This window comes from Carassius auratus, chromosome 40, assembly GCF_003368295.1.
Source record: "Carassius auratus strain Wakin chromosome 40, ASM336829v1, whole genome shotgun sequence".
Taxonomy (NCBI): Eukaryota; Metazoa; Chordata; class Actinopteri; order Cypriniformes; family Cyprinidae; genus Carassius; species Carassius auratus.
In genome coordinates this window covers 2,855,348-2,874,193 of record NC_039282.1, presented here as the reverse complement: position 1 = coordinate 2,874,193, position 18,846 = coordinate 2,855,348, and the positions used below count along the sequence as shown (strand labels likewise).

General features: G+C 35.7%; 1 protein-coding gene across 35 annotated transcripts in view; it reads right to left on the bottom strand.

Moving 5' to 3' along the window:
* The window catches only part of LOC113058246 (elastin-like), a 121,956-nt gene extending 109,049 nt beyond the window's left edge, over positions 1-12,907 (bottom strand). For 11 of the 35 annotated variants that reach the window (XM_026225982.1, XM_026225981.1, XM_026225984.1 and 8 more), the window contains exon 1: positions 12,553-12,902. In XM_026225982.1, coding sequence (XP_026081767.1) covers positions 12,553-12,628 — 76 coding nt within the window. In that variant the 5' untranslated portion in view covers positions 12,629-12,902. Of the gene's footprint in view, positions 1-12,552 lie in introns of all 35 variants that reach the window. The other 24 variants (XM_026225962.1, XM_026225973.1, XM_026225964.1 and 21 more) reach the window with 7 other exon arrangements.
* Between the last annotated feature and the right edge of the window lie 5,939 nt (positions 12,908-18,846).

Genomic DNA, 18,846 nt, shown 5'->3' with positions numbered 1-18,846 from the left:
TGGTTCGGCTGTTACAACTGAATTGTAACAAGCAGACAAGAAAAAAAGTCAAAACATGGCCATTTGACCTGAATCGCCAAACTCAATTAAAGCCTAAACAAATTTGATTGATATCATTGATTATAACAACCCTGTGATTGTACAGTATCCGTTGATTAAAATGATTTCTTTAAAGTTGTTCTGATATAAAAAAAATGTGTATTTTAGGCACACACATATATCAAAAATTAGTGTAGGAATCTCAACAACGGTGACAAACAGCATATTCAGAAAAACAGAACAACTCTAAACATTAACAAACTACTAAAAGTAACACGAAAAACATAAATAGAATAGTAAGAATAAAGGAAACTACTGAAACAATTCAGCTAATAATTTATTCATACCGCAATGCATCATGGGAGCCATGAATGAATTTTGATAGGTTGATACCCGGAATACACTGCAACTTTCTTTTTTTTTGATTTTCACAGGTTGATTCTTGATGTTTGCACGTCTATCGGACTCCTTTGAAAGATTTTTGAACAAACAACTTTTAAGAAATTCCTCAGATTGTATTTAAAATGCTGGAAATGCTTTGTCGAAGAATCATTGGGCTGCAATAATCAACAATGCAACTTCAATTCAGTAATTACAATAGTCTTTGCTTATCCATCAGCTTTATAACTCAGTTATAACATCCAGCTAAAAACTAATTTTAACATTTTAGGGGTCAAGAGCCCAACTAAAGCAAACACTGACCACTATAATGGAGACACCATTAAAATAGTGATTTTCGTCTTTGATGATTCTGCATGTTAGCATCAGGTCTCCTCAATAATGGTCAATCATCCCTCAATTAATCAGTTAATTATCTCATTAACTTTAACTCAGCTTCAGTGTTAATTTAACACTCCTATTTTAACACTTTCACACTCTTGAGTGTGGTCTCACATGTACTCCCAGCAGAGTTCATTTCACTCAGATTTGTTTTTTCTGTGCAGCATCTAGGTCTTTAGGGTTAGCAAATACATTTTGTAAATTGGACAATTGTCATGAGAGGCAAATTTTACTATTTCCTTTAAATTACTGGTTATGGAGGGTAAATTATTGATTTTTTTTTTAATTCTGAGCAGTTTGAATTTAAAGTGGGCTTCAGAATCGAAATAAAATAACACTTGAGTATCAAGCATTTGTTCTATATTATGTTTTTCTTATAAGTCTCGATGTTACTGAACTTCTTAACAGAGCTGTATTTATAGGTTTTAGCCAGAGTTTGTAATAATGTAAAGGGCATATACAGTCAAATGGTAGGTTTCTGTTAGGAATACTCATATCTAATTCATTTACAGTGAATTATTATTATTAGTTTTAAACACTAATTTCAGGTTCAAAGTTTTTTAAACAATTATTATTTAATGTAACTGGGAACAGAAGCACACACTTCAAGAGGGAAAGTGTTGATGCGTGCTTTCAAGTCCGGTGGAACATTTGAGTAAATGGACAGCATGATGCTGATCCCCATTGAAAATATAACCACCTTTTAGCCGGCTGCTTAGTACAAAGAGAAATCCACACTATGGACAGGAAGTGACTGATCACCACGGTAACATGCCACAGCCTGGTATCGGCCTCAAACAGAGGATTTCCTCTCTCTGTTGGAGTGGTGAGAGCAGATTTTGTTCTTAGATACCTGTCTGCAACAAGCTGTTAGCGTCTACAGTGAGTTGGCTGTCCTCAGTGACCTTTAGAGCCACTGCTGTGGTGCAGCCTCACCTGATCCTCTCTCCGAGGAAACCTGAATTACCAAATGATAAAAGGCAAATATTCTTTAAGTAAGCTATGTTTAAATTTACATTTGCTGAAAAAACGAAGATGTAAACAAACAGTTCAAGTTTTTCACTTTTTACATATGTCAAGTGTTTAAGTCAGTGCAGTAGCACTCATATTTGTGACCATGGACCACAAAACCAGTCATACGGGTCAATTTTCTGAAATTTAGATTTATACATCATCTGAAAGCTGAATAAATAAGTTTCTATATAAATCTAAATATTGTAAAATCTATATATTGAGAAAATAACCTTTTAAGTTGTCCAAATGACATGCTTAGCTATGCATATTATTAATCAAAATTTTTTTTTTTTTATATTTACTGTAGGAAATTTACTAAATAAAAATAAAAAATCTAATTTTAACGCATACAAATTATTTTTGGTTATTGCTACAAATATACCCCAGCGACTTGAGACTTGTTTTGTACTCCAGGGTCACATTTAGTCAGTCATGGTGAAGCTCATTTTCCTTTCCTCTAATTGTTAATGACTTTAGCTCTTCTAATGGCATTCAGTGTTTTCATGCAGACAAACAGAAAGCTGTTATGAATAATTGTACAAATAGGAGTGTCCAGTAGATCTAGAATATGGCAACAGGACAGCTTTGTGTTTAAAGGAATAAAGAGTAACATTTATGACTGTAGTCTTAGTCCAGTGCAACTGCTGTTTTGCCATTTCATAAGGGCCCTTCATAAAGGCACCAATTTATTAAGGAATCTCTGATGAAATATTATGATTTTAAGACATCTAAATCATATCAGTAAGCTTATAAATTAATAAATGTTATAAAGGTTTGAATGTTGGCTTTATTGTACAAATCTTCTGCACAATCTGACTTTGCTGCAGCCTGGAATTGAACTACTGGTTTCGTCTGGTCAGAGGAGAACTGGCCCCCCAACTGAGCCTGGTTTCTCCCAAGGTTTTTTCCTCCATTCTGTCACCGATGGAGTTTCGGTTCCTTGCCGCTGTCGCCTCTGGCTTGCTTAGTTGGGGTCACTTCATCTACAGCGATATCATTAGCGAAATTCATAGCACACATAGCAGCATGGAAATTATGCAGTGACACAAATTAACCCTTTTATTTGTCTTAATTGCATGCAGAAGTCACTATGAACAATCATTCACTTCAATTGATTAGTTCCAAAAAGAAAGAAAGACAAAAAAGGTTTTATTTCAAATACATACAGTATAAGCTGCAAACCCTGTAAGTGAGCACATGCGAGTGGCCTGACTTCCTAAAGATTTGTATTTATTTATTTTGGGGGGTTAATCATTATTGTACTGATTGTGTAGGTTTATTTTCATATAAATCCATGATTTTGAACTCAAGGACCATATGCTTAGCTGAGAATGTGGTAGGTAAGCCTATATTTTGTCATATATTGACACTAGATTCCTATCTTGAAGAAAATAAAAAGGAGGATGATGAACAGCTGAAGGATGAGAGCCTGAGAATTAGAAAAGTAAATCTCTGTGAGGGGAAACACCCTTCCCTTCTTTCCTTCTCCTAGACACGAGCCAAGCTTCACTTTAAGGAATACAAAGGCAAATAAGCAAATGATGCACAGACTGTCATACAAAGTCACTGGACAGCAAGATGGCAGTCTGATTTGCCTCTATTCTTCCTTGGCTGAGAAGGTATCAGCTAACCCCACAAACGATACAGAAAGAGACAAGCGATCCCATTAATTTTATAAACAGCATTAGCAATGTGCTATGAAATACCCTGTGAACTACAGCACACATTGGTTGGCTTACTGTAATAGGAATGGACATGCTTTACAGATTTCATATGGAAGGGAAACACCACACACAGCAAAATCTCCAGTGTTAATTTAACACTCTGAGTGTGGACTCATAGAAACACTGAAGCAGTGTTAAAAGTAACACTGAAGCAGAGTTGAAGTTAATGAGATAATTAAGAAGTTAATTGAGTTATGATTAAGCACTATTGAAGACACCTGATGTTGACAAGCCGAATCACCAACCGAGAAAAATCACAATTTGTGTGTCACCATTAAAGTGGTCAGTGTTTGCTTTAGTTGGGATCTTGGCTTGTGACTTTTTGCTTTAAAAAATGTGTTTGACAAGCCAAGAGCAAAAATCATCAAGTGGTGATGATTATGTTTTAATGTAATTGTTGTTTGACCTGAATATCTGAGCTCATTTAAACTCTTTCCTCTATGTCAAACCTCCATTATTGATTGTAACAGCTTTGACTCCACAATGAAACAGTCTGTATTCGGTAGCACTTTATTTTACAGTCCTGTTCCTCATGTACATACTATGTGCTTATTATAGTAATTACAATAGCTATGTAATAACTAGGTACTAACCCTGAACTTATCCCTAAACCTACCACATGTAGTTAATTTGTATTACCAGAACTTTCTTAGATAAATACACTGTAAGTACACTATTAGTACGTTAGTACACATACTGTAAAATAAAGTGCAACCCTATATTCTCTATACTGACTGTTTTGTAGGCATCTTTTGCAAGTGATTTTTATTCTTTTTTTACAAACATTTTTGTCGTTAGGCACACACAGATAACAAGAATCAGCCCATGAATCTCAACAATGGTGACAAACAACATATTCATATAAACAGATCTACTCTGAACATCACAAAACTAGATACTAAAAATTCACATAAAAACAGCAAAAATGAAATATAGTTAGAATAAAAAGCTAAAAAGACACTTCAGCTCATAATTTATTCATGCACAACACATGATGGGAGCCATGGATGAGTTTTTATTGGCTAAAACATGCTTTTTTGATGGTCACCATTGTTGTGATGCTCACGCTCACTCAATCATAAATCAATTAACTTCTTATTTATCTCATTAACTTCAATTCTGCTTCAGTGTTGCTTTTAACAGTGCTTCAGTGTTTATATGAGTCCACACTCAAAGTGTTAAATAAATACTGGGGATTTTGCTGTGTATATAGACCACTTTTTGTACCAAGCTGTAAAAAAAAAAGAAATTTCTGCTGTAAAGTTGGCAGTTTTAACATGGGACTGTGTCTATAGTACTGATTCCCTTTTGGAGCCAACCTTTAGCAGCCGGCTGATGAATTACAATTTTAGTCATTTCTGTGTTGGATCCACATGAGAGACTGGAAAGCAGCCGTTCAGTGCTTTCAAAAAATATATAAAAACAGATGCATTTTAGTAAAACTGCTAACATTACAGCAGCATAGAAAATGAACATGCATGAGTTTTTTTATTTAATGTTTTTTTAACTAAAAAGGTACTATGATGTTAATGTGATTGTATTCATGCATAGCAGTGGGCTTAAACAGATCACCCTTTGCAACAGATTCAGTTCACAAACAACTGACAGCTTTTAATTAAATATGATTTTCAGTTACAATAATTAATTCTAAAATTCAACATTAGTAATTTACTTTTAACAGCATCAGATGCGCGTTTGCTTATAAGATCTCCCGGTACTTATTGGTGAATTTACTTCACTGGCCACTCACATTAAATCAGGGGGTTTTCGACTTGAGAACATCTGCAATCGGATCATTCCAATTCATGAATTAATCGTTTTGTGCGATTTGCAAACTGATTTAATGGGTACATTGAAAATAATCAGTTCATTCATAATTCAGACACCGCTTCTGTGTATCGGAGCATGTATTATAAGGAGTAACAATAAGTTTAATGAAATGTAGTGAAGTAAAAACTACTCCAGTAAAGTACTTGAATAATGTACTTAACTGAATATCTCTAAAATGGAGACTGGATTTTCCAGGCTCACTTTGTGGCCTCTGCATTATGATTGTTTGAAGACCAGATATCAGATCAAGACCTAACCTCATGGCCAAGCACAATCCAGTAAGAAACCCTATCCATGCACTCTCCCGTCATTGGCTGTTATGAGCTATCAGCTATCGGGGCTGGTTTTGGAACAGATGATTTGGTTTAAGTGCAGGTCTTTATTTAAATCCTGGCTCCATCTTCTCTTGGTGGAAGTAGACAGGACTCACACTTTGACATTTACCCACACTGGAATTTGGGGTTATAGACCACTCTAAAGAGCCTGATTTTAAATTCAAACTCATGTTACGGTTTACAGCACCTTGCTTTAAGCAGAATGGCCTTGATATCTTGTGTTTTCCCAGGTTGCTGTGATTTTGCCAAGTAAGACATGTTCCTGGATCAACATCTTCTGATGATCCTAGATCAACATTATTGTCCAAAAAAAGACTTAACCCAATCCCTACCCCTCAACCTAACCCTACCAATAATTTATTCCTAAAATAAGTGGGAAATGATAGCTGATTAACAAACACCTAACTCTGGTTGTAAGCCTAAAACAGATATTTTCTGTAAAGTTATATCTCTATTCTGATTGATTGACTGGGATGTTGATCCAGGAACATGTTGTACTTGGTGAAATCAGGCTTGCTGATATACCAGCAATGCCATACCGTGATCGACCTGCAACCATTGGGTATTTGAGTGTGTGGCAAGTGTGCTGTGTTTTAAAATGGCAAATATATGGGAGATAAACTGTCAGATCTGTTAACGGCCTCGGACCTGTGAATGAGGGGGAGGTATAAATTAATATAGCTAAATGAAGCCACTTATCTTTGCTAGCATTCCTACAGAGCCACAGCCAACTCTGGAGGAGCCAATAGAGCATGGCGTTGAGAGCTGAGGTCATGATATAACGCACTACAGAGGCCTTCTCTCTGCAGGTCTGCGCTATTCTCTCAATACAAGGCCACTTAGAGAGTATCACATCAGTCAACAAGTGCTTTATGCTGGATTACTAACTGAAGAGCAGGAAACATGGGAGCTATTTCAGGCTAGCCGCACCAGGGATTCAGATGAGATGAGCATGATTCATATGTTGAACAATGCTTTTGCTCATCTCTATTTCAGACCTGCTCTGTTACGTTTTGTAGTGTCCATCTGTTATCTTTCAAAAATCCCAATATATAGCTGGTCTCCAGCATATGCATTAGATGATGATGTGCTAAGACAACTACCTTAATAACAAGTATAATATTGCTGGTGAAAATCATGGCTGTACTGCAACCACCCACCTAGAAATTTTTAATGTTCTAGGAATGTTTTCAGCGGCTAGTTTTATTTAACTTCCCAGAATGTTCTTTTAAAAGGTAGGATAACATTCTCTAAAAACATTCTAAAAATGTCTATTGATAACATTGTTACAACATTATTCTCTAACATTCTAATAAAGATTCCCATCACACTAGATGTGGACTGACATTGCTCAGAAGTCAGATGTTGGTTGAAAGTGTAAACCCAACCTCTGATTGGTGTCAAACTCTAGTGTAAATACTCCAATGACAGTATTACCAACTTAACTTATTACAAACAAGATTTATTTCTGTCATAAATGTAAAAAAGTTATTATTGAGATTAAAAGAGGTGTTGACGGTTTATTGAAAATAATAGTTTAGTTCGAAGTCACCATTATGGTGATCAGTACTTAGACAGTATGACTCTTTTCAGTGTTACTGTTAATAAAATTTTTAAAATAACACTGTAACTCTATTTGTTAAGGCAAAAACTGTTAGAAAAATGTTCTGCACATTTTCCCATGTAACAATCTAATCAGCTGCTTTTATATGGAGTCTATCCTATTTTATTCATTTAATATTAGTGTTTACAACAAATGTGCTGAAGATCCTATATATTTACATCATAAATATTTGAATCTGTTCTATTTAAGATCCATTGTTCAAGAACTCCAGGTGATTTAAACACACAGATACTTCAAGAATTACTGTATGAATCTCAACAATGGTGACATGCTTCATGCTGCAATGCATTCTGGGTGAGTTTTGTATGATGTACCCAGAATACATAGCAGCATGAAGCATCTCACCATTGTTGAGATTCATACACTGATTCTTGATTTTGTGTGACAAAGAAAGTTTTTTGACCTTTAAACTATTTGCTGTAAACTCTGCTGTGTCTTAGATTGTTGATCTATTGTGTCACTTTCATAAACATTATGCAATTGACACCTTACTTGCAGCCAGCATTGTCTAACCAGAAGTTGTCTTGCGGTTTTAGCCTTAACAAAGATTACAGCAGCTAAAGAACAACACTGACAATCCAAGTGTCAAATTGGACAACTAAAGCCTTGCCTTACCACCATTATGGTGACATCAAATCAAACTATTACTTTGAAACAGACATTAACATCTAAAACCTCTGCTTAAATCTTAATTAGAATGTTAAGGTATGATATTCTAATAATGTTATTAATTAAAATGTTTAGAATGTTTTTAGAGAACATTGTCCTATCTTTTGAGAGAACATTCTGGGAACAAAAATAAAACTACCCGTTAAAAACCTTCCATGGGAATGTTTTTAGAACATTTTTAGAACAAAAAAAAATTCTAGCTGGGCAGCTAGAACCGCATATAAACTTGCCATAGTGCACGGCAAGTACATGATTGGCTCATTGTCTATCACAGGCTTTGCAGTGTTAATAGTGGCTCCAGTCAGCAGACAGCATGGCACATGCTCAATTCAAATCAGTCAACATGCCACTAGACATTCCACAAGACATTAATTCCTTTCAAGTGAGTACAGCCAGCTCTGGAAAGCAAGATCTCCAGGATGGAGTCCAGAGAGGCACTCCCAGCACACATTTGCCTTAGAGCACCTCTGAAGGATTTGCTAATCAGATTGGGAATTTGTGGAATTGGTGGGGGGGGGTGCAATTTATTAAAATCCCATCTGACGGCAGAGGTGTGCCATCGGATCTGGGGATGAATTCATATACCTTCAAGTAGAGCCAGCTGAGTGTCAATGAGGAGGAGACCTAATGGATTGAACTCCACTGATGTTCTGAGCCAGAGACTTTTGCCTTTTAAAAAGCTCCCCTTACTTTAAGTTTTGCTGTGTGAAATGAGTGCTTCTTAATTCTTACAAGTCTAGAAGGAGGCAAGTCCTCGCTTTCCTTTCATCTGGCCCTGGCTCTCCTCCCTTAGCTTGCATATAATTTAAAAGCTGTTGTCATAAAACAGCCTAATTATTTTGGCTACAGGAGTGAGACATGGGGCCCGTCTGCCATGCAGTAGTACTGGAAGCGACTGCACTAATAGACAACCAACCATGGTGTTTAAAGGGCACCGTTACCTGATACTTTGCACAAAATTATTGGTTGTCATAAGGTTACATGTATGACATATGTCTGAGTGATAAATTACCACAGGGGGGTATAAGAGAGTGAGGGGGAAAACTGTTACATGATAATTGCTACTTCCACCAAAGGCTTTCCATTGTGTATGATGTGACTGCCAACAGCTTAGGTATGCTTACAAAATCAATCAACAATTTAGATACACTGGACGTAATGCCAGTTCAAATAAAACAAACAGACTCTGGGATCCCACAACATAATAACTCCACAACAGCAGTGATTGCATAATTTTTAACACTATATGGTTTAACATGAAGTCTCACGGTGAGTGCTCTTGTGCCCTTGAATAAACATTTTATGGGGTCAATGTAATGAATGATGTGAGCCTTTTGGCTCCAAAATGACATTCCCAAAGCTCCGACAGAGACTGTTCCATATGTCAAAACTGTCACCAATTAGCAAGAATGGAAGAAGAGAGACATTTAGGCTTGACTTAAACCATCACAGTAACAGCAATATTTCTGGTGACATAGTAACTTCCCAATGCCCTCAAATTTCTACCTGCCCTGTAACTCACTCACACCAGTAGAGAAAACATTCCACCTGCACGAGCAGTCCAAACAGACTCACAGGCACTGAACTTTGCTAACTGTCCAGTACAGAGGTCATTGGATAACAAGGCACTCAAAGGACAATGTGTGCATTGTGGAAAGCAATGACAAATCTCTCAGTGAGTTAATTTGAGTTGACTTCAGGCTCATTTGTGTCAATTCATCTAACTGAATGTTTGTATATGATTTATCCTACAAAAGGCATTACCTTATGCTTAGCGTTGGGCCTTAAGTCAGAACTGTGACACGTTTCACTCTCACTGCGCAAATATCACAGATGCCCTACAGACAGTCCTGAGTCTAACAGGCCAGCAATTTGTCATGCAATGTATGGAGGAAATAGTTGAGCTGTTTTTGGCCTCAAGTACAATTAGTAAAACGAAAATGGCAGACTGCTGAAATTAAGACGTGGCCCTGACGGCTTTTATGGAAAACTTATCACAATTGCAGATCCTACGAGGCAACAAGAGCAGAATTTCTCCATAAATTTATTCAGCATCAGTGAGACGAGCTGGGAGTGCTCTCTTTTAGGAACAGCTTGGAAACACATATATCAGCTAGTGCAGGATAAATTATTTTTGTGAAAATAAATAAATAAATAAATAAATTGTGAAATACACTGGCTTTGTTTGGAAACTGGGAACAGACCCACACAAATCCTTTCCAATCACGACTAAACATTGAACAAGAACATTAAAACAACTGCAATTTAATGATGGGGCCAAAAAAATAACAACAATAAAAAAACTAGTTGGAGATTTTTGACTTCCTTGTCTTGTACTGCGTTGCTCCATACCACAGTTTGTACTTGCTAATCCAGGCTCTAAGGAGAGCGCAACATCATGCAGCATAGGCTGCTGGTGTCTGCGGCCAAAGACACTGACCTAATGGGTCACTGCACTCAAAGAAAATTATATATTTTAGTAATTTGCTCAGTCTACTTAAATTAAGCTAAAACAACATAAATCTCAGTTTTTGCACTCAATTTTATTATATTAAATGAAATTACATTTGTTAAATGTTAACTTAAACCATTGAAGTTAATAATTTATGTTGCAGTGACTGAAACTGGGTATTAGATTTATATTTCCCAGCATGCTTTGCATAGGGATAGACCAGGAGAATAAATGTTGATATTAAGTGCTGTTTAATGTGTTTTTGGTAAAGGGAAAGACCTATTTGGTAAAGACCTATTAAAGTTTGTTGTTTAGTTATTTTTGACATTTAAAAGAGTCTATTTTTATGTTGATTATTGAGGTTACCATTATGGTGAAGTATACACCCTGTGGTTAAGCCATAGGCTACATGAGCTGTGTTTGTGTTGAGTTTGTGTGAACATTTTTACATGATCATTACTTGCATGCTGCAAAATTTTTTACTTATGTAAGAAAGTGTTATCTTGGCTGTTACATTCTCATAGCAATGAAAAAAATATATCTGTTTGAGGGACAGCATGCGATTTAAGAAGTTTATGTTGTCAGCATTTCTGTTCTTAATCAAATTATCATAAAACATTTACGTGCATGTATGATAGCTATTGACAACCTAAGCACAGGCTCCATTCTTCACCACAGTGTTTAAGGTTTAATTTTATGTTGTTTGAACTCCTTTGAATGTTCAAAAGAGCGAAACATTAAAAACTTAAACTCTAACAGGCCTTTCCATTTTCATAAAAATGCAGAAAACTCATGCAACTCTACCCGAAAGCACCAGTCTAAACAGCAACAACACTATTTAGATCAACGAGTGAATTATGTTCAGAGCACATTCACAGAATATGTCAAATGAAATTGGTGTGATCTCATAAAATTAGCATGAATTTTACTCATCAGTACATTTAACTTAATTTAAGTTAAAATAAATCGGTTTAAATGTGTGTAAATATGCAACATAATTTTATCAAGTTAGACCAACAAGCTGTTTTTTTGAGTGTGGACAGTGATGTCCACCGTAAAGTTTTAAATTTGTCAAAGCTACAAAACCTGACAGAAAGAGTCCCACTGTAGTCTTCAGAAATGAAGTTGTGTTTTCGATTAAAAAATTCATCACCCTCCCCATCAGCAAAGCAAAGCACTCTATGATCGCGGGGAATGGCCTTCAAGAGAAACAATTCTGACCACATTCATTTTCCCACTTGAGCACTCTGGCACAAGAAGGCGGAGAACTAACATCTGTAGCTGAGTTAACGTTTATGACATTTCGTTATAAAATCTCTGCAGCCTGCATTTGCTGGTTTGTACTACAGTATTTGCAAGCTTGAATTCTTTGAATTTGATTGAAAAAGACAGGACGTTGTAGTTTGTAAACCACCTAAATAAGCATTTACAATCAGTTCTATGCCTCTCTTAAGTGAATTTATATTACCACAAAGGTTTATTATGCCAATCCTGTGACTTACTAGACTTTTTAAGGTATCGAAAGCACTGGTTATATCATGTCTTTATTTACTCAAATAAATCTTTTCTCAGAAATAAGACCTCCTTCTTTCAGTTCGAAAATGACCTGGATGCTATTAGGCAAAAGCAAAACATACTCAAATATGGATCATGTGAATGTCACCACTCCAAATGTTTCTCATTAATGTGAACCGGATTCCTCAGCAAGCAGGCTTGGTGGTAATGCTCAAGATCTGAGGGATTTCTCTGAATTGCAATTAGTTTTTTTTTATTTTTGAATTATGCATCATAGATATGAATATTATATGTATAAGATTGCTTTGTAATATTCCATGTTATGCCAGCATGCTCACATATTATTACTATACTTTAACCTCCAGTGAAAATTCACAACTAAAATCAGTAGTAAACATGACCACCTGCAGCGCCTATCGTTTGCACAAGTCCTCTGACTTTACTCTCTGCAGAATTCACACTTCTGGTTGCTACAAAATATGAAGAAAAATAAGTCTATAGAGTTCCTTCTACACCAGTAATGTTTCTCAGGATATACCTCCTATATGAGTCATCAAAGTGCACACCTACCTCCTTGCAGTGAAGGACTCAGCTGTATTGTGAGGATGAATCCGAGAAGGAGCAACACAACCCTCCTGTTAGCCATCTCTCCCTAAAATGCACTGGCCCTCCCTGAATCAGCTGGTTTTGTTCTCCAGGAGATAATTACCACTTCAAAAATGTCTCAAAAAAAAAAAAAAAAAAAAGTGAAAGGGGGAGGGGGTATGTGGGAGAAAATGATACGGGACACAAAGTAATTAGGAAAGCAAAGCATTTGGTTCGATGGATCATTGCACTTTTTTCTATTCTATGTCTGGTGTTGCTGCTTTTATTCTGGTCACTCCTGCCAAAAAAGCTGAGTGCTGCCAGAGAAAGAAAGCGAGTGAGTGAAAGAGAAATAGAATGAGACATGCAGGGAGGAAAGACAGGAGAGAGGGGAGGGAAGAAAAGAGACCCGCTTTCCCACTCTCTCGTCCAAGAGGAATTTCACTTTTTTGCCAGACATTCACATGGACTTTAAGAGGACTTTACTTTTTTATGTGAGCAGAGAAATAAAACAAAATCAGTTTTCAGATAATGATGTTCACGCCATAGCTGGGTTTCTTCCTTACAACCACTCACACACAATGCATCATTGCTCAAGTAGTTACAACAGTTCTCATTCCTTTAAAATGACGAGTGTTTTTTTTTTCCAACGGCTGCTCAGTAAATGGGAAACTTGACCAATGTTTGTCTAAGAGACTTGGGGGAAATAAAGCCCATTGTTCTGAGAAAGTCATGTTGAATGTTTTGTAATGCATCTGTTACACCTGCCAGGAGTAACTGTACTGACATTCATTACAGATGAAAGTGTGACCACTTGCATGTTATCAGTAATACAAAATCTTCATGAAGCATATCAAGAATGCACGTAAACTTGTTACAATCAGAAAACAAAATAATGTAAATGACAGGCTAGACATTAGTGGTCAGGTAAAAAAGAAAGAAAGAAGAGCATCTCTTTCTCAAAAGAGGAAAATCTGGGCATGCTTCAAGAAAGCGATCATTCTCTTAAACATGAGCATTGTGCACTTGTAATGAGTGAACAAAAGTCAACAGAAAGAAAGACAACTGATGGGACAGAGAGATGCTCTGGGACGGACAAACTCGGTACAACTCAGGTACTGCACTCTTCTGAAACATAATCCTGAGCTCACTGCTAACCCTGCATTCACAGCGAGGATTTAACCATGACCAGAGGCCTTTCGTGTACTTATTATATCTAAAGACATGTCTCAAGCATACATACAGGGCTCCAAACCAGCTTGAGATGGCCTGAATCAAAAAGAAAATTAAAACCTACCAAAGAAACCTCTATTAAAGCAACACACCATGCTTGCTTGTATGCATACAGGACATTAACTATCCATGATTTATCTCTTTAACTAAGATCATGACTTATTTGACTGTAACAATTAAGGCTTTTGGTCACGTGCAAAAAGAGGATGTGTCCAAAACACAAAATCTTTATGAACTAGGTGATATGCGTCAGTATCATCATCATCATCATCATCATCATCATCATCATCATCGTCATCATCATCATAAAAAAAACAAAAAAATAAGTCATAGTCAAGTCCAAGTTTTGTTTGGTGTTTCAATATTTTTCAGTCGGAGGAGCCCTTCAAAGTATGGTGAAGATGATTTCCACAAGGAAGCTTTGTATCTACAGATTTGAATGGCTCCAGTGTAATTTTTCCCAGAAATTATGTAAGATGGAAAGAAGAGGGTCACATTGAAATCCTCACAGCTAATGAAACAGATAGATAAATACATAATAAAAAAATTATTATTTTTCCCAATAGAACATTAACTTAACACTAGTTCAGGACATTGTCTACATGTCTGCAGTAGATTTACCCCCAGTGCTTGATGTTCAAAAGACAGATCTTTAAAAGCCTCTTTAACCATTCCATACAACCATGACTACACTGTAAAACATTTCCACATATTTCCTTAACATTTTAAGTATTATCATATTGGCTGTACAAGTAATTTCAACCAATAATATTAAATATACTTCGAATTTGAAATTTTGTTAAATAATTTCGATGAGTCAAAAGTAATGGAAAAAACATATGTTGCTATGACATATTCATGACTTTTTGAATGAGGAAATATGTCTGCAAAATGTATACAGTATATCATTATCTTACACTCAAAACTGTATAAACCCTTTTTTATCTGAACCTTTCTCCACATCCTGCACAACCGCATTAGTCATGTGTTTAGCTTATGGTTAATAACTTTTACCTAATGTGGCTGTGTTAAGGCACTGATTGCATTTTTTTTAACAGTCAAATGCCTTTTACTCTTTTTTTTTCCTCCTTTTTTTTCTTGGCTTTACTGTTTTAGCTCATGTCTGGTGCTTGTCCTTTCGGCATTTTGGAGATGCCAAAAGACTCGGCTTGTTTATGAATCCAAGGAGTATGTGAATATTATCCAGATCTGCATTTGTCAAATAGTTAAGCTGTTAAAACATTCAACACTTAATTCCAAAAGTTTGGACACATCACAGAATGTTTGTGGTTATAGTTTAGTTCACTCTTGGTATTACACATGGGATTGCATATTTTTGCAGTAAAAAATGAGCTTGCTTTAAACATTACTCCTTGCATTTTATAACGAAGTTGATAAGTAAGCGAGATATGCTTATATACTCCTAGCAACTAATTGCTGTAAATTCATAAGAAATAATACACAGATGATATACAGCTATTCTTAATGTAATAAAAAACTGTGTTCACATAGCAGCACTACTGTGAAAAGAATATAATTGTTATAGTTAAATGCTGCATTTTGCATTGTTGTCATACAATCCTCAACAATGGTGACAATAAAAAATTAAAAATAATGTTAATAATAATAATAACTTCAGCAATGCATCCTGCACTGTTAAAAATCGCTGTAAAAAAACGGCCAAATTTCAACAGTAACATACTGTTTTTAATTAAAAAAGTGTATTCTGGGTAATATTCATCATTTTGGAGAAGGTAGCCTGCTGCTTTATAAACCGTAAATTAACAAAGTTCAAAGTCGACACTCAGTGGCTGTGTTTCAAATCACACCCTACACTCTCATTCACTATTCCCTACATGAGTTTACTAATATAGTCCACCTGACAGAGAAAATGAAAATTAATGAGTGAATTCAGACACTGATCAACAGCTGCTGTTAACGAGTAGAATCACTGAAGAAAAAAAAACAAGACAAACACATGAAATACAACTGACTTCAGCCAAAGCCTTAGATGAAATCAACTGAAGATTTAAACAATCAACAAACAGCTTTACCAACTTCACTCATTACTAACCAGACTGACTTTATTTCTATCAGATCAGAGATCAAAAGATCTTTACAGAGAATTACAGAGATTTAGATGATAATGTTAGTTTTGTTTGACGTCACCATTGTGGAGATCAGTGTTTGCTTTAGTTGGGCTCCTGACCCTTGACTTTTGAATCTCAACAATGGCAACAATCAAAAGGTTCATGATGCAATGCATGCTGGGATCAGCACAGGATAAAACTCATCCATGTCTCCCAGCTTGCATTGCGGCATGAATAAATTATGCGCCTCAATTGTTCACTTATTTTCTTGAATTCTTATATACTCATAATTTTGTTTTTGTCTTAAGTTTTAGTAGCATGTTTTTGAAGTTCAGAACTTACATGTTCATTTATTTTGTGGATTGTCACCATTGTTGTGATTCATACACTGATTCTTGATGTTTCTGTCTAAATTTCAGCAAAGGCTTTTTTTTATGAGTTAAATTTTCCAGTCTTTCATAACTTAAGGCTCAGCAGTGTTTCTTCTTTTGCTGTAGTATCAATATTCAGTAAGAGAAGGGACACAGGATTGAATCAGAAACGATAGAGTGTTTGTTCTTGTGAATCTATAAACAACAATACCAGATTTATTTCTTCGGTTGACCCTTTTTTTCTATAACAAGTTCCAAAGATGCATTGTTATAGCATGTAAAAAAAAAAAAAAACATAACATAGTTGTTTTAAAGTCACATTCAAGAGCCCAACTAAAGTAAACACTGATATCCATCATGGTAGTGAAAAAAAACACCTTAACCTATTTAACTCTCAATAAGATCTTCTGTAGACAGAAATAAAGTCAGTCTGGTTAGTAATGTGAATCTGGTGAAGCTGTTTTAGGAGTTGTTTAATCAGATCTTGAGAGATTTGATGAATTTAAGGCTCTGGCTGAAGCCATTTGTAGTCCTTTTGTTTCTCTTTCCTTTAGTGATTCTGTTTGTTAATAGCAGGTGTTAATCACTAATGCTTAATCATCAATTAATCACAGAATTATCTCATTAACTTCACTAATTCAGTGTTACTCTAACACTCTGTAGTGTGTACACATTATAAGTGTTCACTTAAAACTGAGGATTTTGTTGAGGGGTTTAAAGGGTTAAAGATTTAAGATGAAGTAAAAACAACATGAAACAATTTAACAGTAATAAACTGTAATTAATTTACAGGAAACAAACTGTAGAAAAACAGTTATTTACTGGCACCCCTGACTGATCTCTGATCTAAATACTGAACTCAACTGTATTAATGTGTGTTTGCACAAGAGAGATCTGTTGATTTAGTTTTGTTGTTCACCAATGTGCTGGAGAGTAGAGCCTGTGCTTCAGTCAATGATGAGCCACACATTCTGATCTTTTGCTGCGTTATATAAAGACAGTAAATGTGGAGTCACTGATACAGTGGTGATTTCTGTGTTTCAGCACAGTATTTCAGCACATACATCTGAGTTGCAATGATTTGAGTAAAAGTCATGCATTAAGTTACTTTAATATTACACATTAGGTGTTTGCAGTTTTATATTAAGAAATATTCCTTCTTAGTGGTCTCAAATGAAAGAAGTCGAACATCGTAGGAATGCTAGTTTTTTTCCGAACTGTTTGAAGCAGTGGGAGTGGAGTTAATTTCCATGGTAGAATTTACGGTAAAATACTGTAAAAAAAAAAAAAAACATTAAGAGCGGTAAATTAATGGTTGAGAGTTGTAAATTAAGAGTACTTTACTGGCACCCCTGCTGCCAGTAAATTACTGTTATTTAACGGCACAATTTTTTACAGTGCAGCTACTCAGTTCAGCTTTTCCACGTCTTGTGTTTGAATGCTTTAAATGCTTTTGAATGTTTAAATTGGCAAGTGGCAAGGCTTAAAAAACTAGAAAATTATAAGCTTTCGAGACGACACGCAGCAGTGTCCTGTCAATTGTCCTGACCCACATAGCAACATTGTTTTGGACCAGATCTGGCCCACATCTGGCACCCGTGGAAAGATGACCCACATGCAGCGTGGAATGATGGCACTTGGGTGGACCACTTCTGTTTGCCAGATTTAAGCCACAAGCAGGCCATAGCAATGCCACATGTCAGCCAAGAGTTGTAGAAATTAACCAGAAATGGACCTTATCTGAGCCACAAAATCTGTGTATATTAAATATGAAGTAATTTCAGCCTTAATAAGCCTGTTAACAAGCAGAATCACTGAAGGAAAGAAGAAAACAGAAAAAGAGATGAGCAGAAACACAAGAACTACAACTGATTTCAGCCACAACTTTAGATGAAATAAATTGAAGATAAAAGAAGACATTAAATCTCTCAAGATCTCAGCAGAGGATGATTAAACAACTCCACAAACAGCTTTAACAGCTTCACTTATTACTAACCAGACTGACTTTATTTCTGTTACACATTTACATCTTACAAAAAAGGTTTTTATTGAGAATTAACAGAGGTTTTACTCTAATGTGTGTCACCATAACAGTGATTAGTGTTTTCATTAGTTGGGCTCTTAACTCTTATTATATATTTAATATAAGAAGTACACTGGTTCACTGATTTTCTTTTCTAATCTAACAATTATGTTGTTCCAATGACACATTCATATTATAAACCATTTAACTGCTTTGTTGTAATATTGCTGGTTCTCATACTGCAGAAACACATGGTTTGTGATGTGAACACTTTAATGAAACAATTAAAAAATATAAAATCAGCCTATTTAGTGATGATTATAAAACTATCAACAGATAACCACCATCACCTGACCTTAATTCACGTTAGCTTTCTGTGATGCCGCAAAGATGTTTAACTACCACACCATCAAAAATGACGAAAGATAGTATAAGAGTTAAGAGCACAACTAATGACAATACTAATCACTGTTATGGTGACACACATTAGAGTTAAACTTCTGTTAATTCTCAATAAAACCTTTTGTAGATGTCTAACAGAAATAAAGTCAGTCTGGTTAGT